General features: G+C 39.9%; 1 protein-coding gene and 1 pseudogene across 2 annotated transcripts; both read right to left on the bottom strand.

Annotated features, from left to right (window-relative positions):
- Window positions 1–239: 239 nt before the first annotated feature.
- LOC146740916 (uncharacterized) lies at window positions 240–1,291 on the bottom strand. Its single transcript, XM_085501900.1, has 4 exons — window positions 1,211–1,291; window positions 949–1,104; window positions 658–856; window positions 240–544 (listed from the first exon to the last, which is right to left on the bottom strand). Exons 1-4 carry the CDS (start codon window positions 1,289–1,291, stop codon window positions 495–497), a joined length of 486 nt encoding a protein of 161 aa, XP_085358026.1. The 3' UTR covers window positions 240–494.
- On the bottom strand, window positions 1,211–3,446 carry LOC144349577 (zinc finger protein 862-like; annotated as a pseudogene). Its single transcript, XR_014930040.1, has 6 exons — window positions 3,201–3,446; window positions 2,935–3,018; window positions 2,172–2,322; window positions 1,868–2,059; window positions 1,509–1,762; window positions 1,211–1,384 (listed from the first exon to the last, which is right to left on the bottom strand). The product of XR_014930040.1 is annotated as a zinc finger protein 862-like (transcript).
- Window positions 3,447–5,085: the final 1,639 nt, after the last annotated feature.

The raw sequence follows: 5,085 nt of genomic DNA, 5'->3' as shown, positions 1-5,085 counted from the left end.
AACAATAAATAAGGCCCCCAACAATTTTAATGCATCGAAACAGTATATTGCTAGGGTTCGATAGCGCTGAACGAGACCGGTAGCGTCAAGCAAAAGAGGCTGGTTTCGACTGAAGACACTATCACGCTAGCGCTTCAGGGTTCTCCCCAGAAAAAACTGATAGCGCCTTGGCTAATTTGCATAAAATTTACGTAATAATTTGCATACTAATTTGCATATCAGTCTTCATGCAACAATAATACTCTTACAGTTTTTTTCATAATTGTGATTTTTCTAACAAGGAATACCAATATGTACATATGTATCTTATTTACAATTCAATTTTCCAGCTTTATTATCTAGAATGTTTAATATGTCTAACTAGAAACGTGCAATCTTCGCTTATTTCTTGCTGCCCATAAATCTGCTGCCTTGTCACAATTGAAAGCTAATTCTCCTGGACCTTCTAAACTAATCATCAAGAGATTCAACAGTGTCTTCTGGTTCATTCTGTTTCAGAGTGTGCTCTTAATCCTTTTGACAGACGAGAACCCTCTTTCACAGTCTGTGAAAAAAGCAAACAATGTGGTTACTTGATTAATAATTGCTATAAAATAGCAATAAGTTGAAATTGGCTGTATTGAATGCATGCATGCCATTGCTTGTTGTATAACTTACCTGCTGTGCTCATTGGAATGATGAGGCCAATGGCAGCTAGCTTGTACATATTTGGAAACACTTCTTTATAACTTGTTATAATCATTTCCATCATGGCTCTATGTGATAAATCCTTATTTTGTATCATAATATTTTTGAGCATATCCCACTCTGTAGTAATGTCACTTGTCAAAATTGGATTGTAATGATCACTGAGTTTCTGAAATACAAAATAACAAAATATGTGTGAAAAAAATCATAAGTGTTAATTAAATATTCTAAGATTAAGAGTCAGAAGACTGGATTAATTACCTGCAGATGTTGCTTCTGAACAGCATCATCCACTGTTTCATCACCATTCTGGGGTAATCCATTGGGGTCAAAAACACTGAAAACCTGTAACAGTTCCACATCAGGGAATTTATCTTGTAGGTTGGTCACCACTGCATCAATGTACTTGTTATATATCTGTTAAAATGATATAAAATATTGATTATAATTATTGAAAGTTGAAAAACAACCTCATTTTACTTCACCAGTAATCTGATTACAGAGCTATATGTTGTTAACTAACCCTTGTTTTGAATTCCTTTTTCATCTGATCAGTGACTGTAATGTTATGAATGGAAAGGTCACTAGTGAAGCGCTCATCCATGCTTTGCATGTGAAGTCCAGGGTTTTCTTTTTACAGGGTTGTGACAGTACTATGCAGAACTGGTTCAATCAGTGTAAAGTCAATGTTATTTTTCTGGAAAAGAGTAAACAATCATACTATGATAGTGTATTTTCCATAGCATTAATGATAACAAATTACATTGTAATGTATATTTCTTTGTGATATGCAGCACTGCATGAGGGTAAATGATGCTTACCTGAAATATCAATGACAGTCTAGAAAGATGAGGTAGTACATCTGATAACATGTGGATTGATGCAATAAAATCATATTTTTTAACAAATTGATAGTCCATGGGCAGTGGCATCTCCTCTTTCCTCTGCTTCCCTTTCCAAACTAGTGATGACAGACGGCAATTCTCTTCGCATAGCATCAACAGCTCTGTGATGAGACAAACCATCTCACTGATTTGGCCTCCTTCAATTTCAACTGTGGTTCCTGAAGTATAGACTGGAAAAAAAATTGCTTTTCAACCACAGGTAAACACAAGAAAGTTATAAAAAAATATATATAAAACAACAATCAGAAAAACTGAAGTTATACAATCAACTATACCTCAATCTCTTTTAAACCTGACATCCTGACAGCAGAATTCTGGTAATAATGGTAAAGTTGCTGGAGTGTGGTTTATACATTATGCAAATGCTTTATCTTGTCCATGGATTGTGCTGCAGCCAAAGCAAGGCGGTGAGCAACACAGTGTATATTCATCAACATTGAATTTCTTTCTTTTATTCGGGTTGCAACCTAAAAATGTAAATGCAATGTAAGTAAGCAGCGATAGATTTATAATTGATCTGTATTCATTAAAACAATAAATGTATAAATTCATAGGTAATAAAAGCAAGTGGATACCTACCCCAGTCTTCCTTCCCACCATTAGACCCAAGAGCAGCCATATTGGGATTAATCGTCAGAGATTTTTCTTCACAGAAGGCAACTGTTGAAGCCTCTATTGTCTCTGCCTTCCCATTCACAATGTCAGCAATGCTGAGAAATGAGGTCTTAATCTAACATAAAGAGGAGATAATAAAATAATTATAGCACAGTAAGTCACACTGGGTTGAAAAACACATACACTGTACAGATTTTAAAATGATATAAAATGCTCATGTTTGCATGTTTGTCTATGTATTTGGCATACATGATCAATATGGCAACATCAGTGGTCTCGTCCATTAAAAGGCTATAGAAAGGACTGGCTCTTAAATCATCAACCATTTCTTGCATAGTTCTCTATGAACGGTAATTAGCATTGCCACCCTGGAAAGAGGGAAAATTACCTGTATAAAATTCAACAGATATTCATCAGTATTTAAATGAATAAATTGAATAAACAACAATATAAATATACACTCACCCTTGAAAGGTGCTCAAAATATGAGCAGCCAAGGTCCTCAAGCAAAGACCTAAAATTTGTCGTATGTGCAATCTTGTGTTTACAAATCCAATACATGCAATGAAGTGCATCTATAAAGGCCTGTCGCTCTAAACTGATGTGACGTTCAACTGCTGACACGATGCCACCATTAACTTCAGCCAATTTTGAATCCATTTCATTTTTTACTGCCATTCTATGCATATCTGTTTTTAAGTGTCGGGTTATACTTTGTTTCTCTAACGCTGTACACGGCGTCTTCGTCCATACATTCGACCTGTTCCTCAGTCTCACTCCATGCTTCATGCAGACGGCGCATATAACATCTCTATTCAGGAAAATAAAAAAAACACAAATAATTTCTTGACTGACTGAATGAATGAATTCATCGTGAAAATATCACCACAAATAATATGAATATGACTGATCATTTTTAGTTTCCGTCGCCTTAACACTTGAAATTAAATGGCGTTTTGTTGTGACACGTGATATGGGGTCACATTTGTTTACGCTGATGAAACTTAGAAATCCAAATGAAAAGCCTTGCGCTTGCACGAGTTTATCGATAGCCTCCACGCGTGAAGATGGAATAGCACGGGGCTCATTGGTAGCGTGCCGTCCGACTGGGATAACAGATCCGAAAGATCCGGCAGCTTGACAGGCGACTCGACTAGAAGTTCCAGCAACAATGGGAACCAGATCTTCACTGGCAAATTGGGCGCCATTAACGTCAGAAGACAGGTGGGCTTGAGTCATAACTTCTCCAACACTTGGTGGCCAGTTGGAAGGGTGGAAATGCGTAAACGTCTATGTGGCTCCAAGAGATCGATAGAGCGTCCACGGCGAATGTGCTCGTCTCTGGGAGGAGTGACACATACATCGGGAGCTTGGCGTTCTGGTGATTGGCAAACAGATCTATTCGGGGCCTGTCCTAGAGACGAAAAAGACGGTCCGCCACCCAGTGGGGGATCTGCCACTTGGTGTTCAGGAACCAAATATGTCTCAAGAGGGAGTCTGCAGTGCTGTTGCATATCCCCGGAAGGTGGTGAGCCGATAGCTCCACTTGGTTCTCCAGGCACCAAAGGAGAATCTCCTCCGCTAGCTTCGACAACGTGGGGGAACGTGTCCCCCCTCCTTGTTGATGTACTACTGAGGTGTTGTCTGTCTGAAGCAGGACTCTGTGGTAGTGTGCGACTTCCTGAAAATGTTTCAGAGACAGTAAGACGGTCTGCAACTCCAACCAATGTGGCGGGCCCAATACTCGGGCTGCCACATCCCCTGGAACTGAAGGTCCATCAGATGACCACCCCATCCCTGGAGCGACGCATCTGTAATGAGAGTCAGCGAGGGAGTCGTCCGATCTAGGGGTACACCCATTTCCAAGTTCTGTGCGTCGTGCCACCAAAGGAGGGCCGCCATCGTTTGATCCGACAGTTGAGCGCTGAACGTCAAGTCCCACATGTGGACTCTGTAGTCCAGTAAGCACCTCTGAATCGGACAAGACCGGAGAGCCGATCCCGTCGACCAGAGTTGGCTGGCGAGCTCCACAAGAGAGCCGCATTGATTCTGAAAGGGGCGAACGCACCCTTGCTCTATTTCGAACTGCATACCCAGAAAAACCAGGCTGTGGAACGGTATTGGGTTGGACTTGGCAATATTTATTAAAAAGCCCAAGTCATGTAGGAGCGTCAACCGCACATGCTCCACTAAGACCTCCCTGTCTCGGTTGTGTATTAACCAGTCGTCGAGGTATGGGTTCAGATTGACCGACGGCCAGTGTGGCAGCTGGGTTACCTGTCTTAACACTCTAGTGAAGACATACGGTGCCGTGCACAGACCGAACGGGAGGGCGGTAAACTTGTAGACTGTATATCTGTATATCTATGACATGATGTATAATGAATATTAAAAATTTGAACATAATCAGTCGAAGCAAGTCAGAGATATGGGTCTAGAAGCCCATTCATTGAAACAAAATGGCTACCAGACAGCTATTTTGAATCCGATCTGAAAAATAAAATGATGTGCATCAGGAACCCGTAATGTCTAATGTATGTACCAAGTTTGAACGAAATTCATCCAAAAATGCCAGAAATGCTTGATATTTGATGATTTATTTAGCACAATAATGGCCACCATTCGGCTATTTTGAATAGGATCGTCAACATGATGTATAATGAATATTAAAACAGTCAACGCAAGTCAGAGATATGGGTATAGAAGCCAATTCATTAAAACAAAATGGTTGCCAGTCAGCCATTTTGAATCCGATCTGAAAAATAAAATTGTTTGCACCCATAATGTCCAATGTATATACTAAGTTTGAACAAAATCTATATGTAAACAGCCGAGAAATGCTTGATTTTTTAGCACAAAAATGGCAGCCATTCGGCCA

Source organism: Saccoglossus kowalevskii, chromosome 7, assembly GCF_978046115.1.
Source record: "Saccoglossus kowalevskii chromosome 7, keSacKowa6.1, whole genome shotgun sequence".
NCBI classification, from domain to species: domain Eukaryota; kingdom Metazoa; phylum Hemichordata; class Enteropneusta; family Harrimaniidae; genus Saccoglossus; species Saccoglossus kowalevskii.
The sequence above is the reverse complement of the archived record's forward strand: the minus strand, read 5'-3'. Positions and strand labels throughout refer to the sequence as shown.

Coding starts and splice junctions, on each gene's coding strand:
- LOC146740916 (XM_085501900.1), bottom strand. CDS start 1,291: ATGGATGAGCGCTTCACTAGTGACCTTTCCATTCATAACATTACAGTC. Junction 1,105..1,210: donor AAAAGGAATTCAAAACAAGG/GTTAGTTAACAA, acceptor TCATTTTAACAG/ATATATAACAAGTACATTGA. Junction 857..948: donor TTCAGAAGCAACATCTGCAG/GTAATTAATCCA, acceptor TTTGTATTTCAG/AAACTCAGTGATCATTACAA.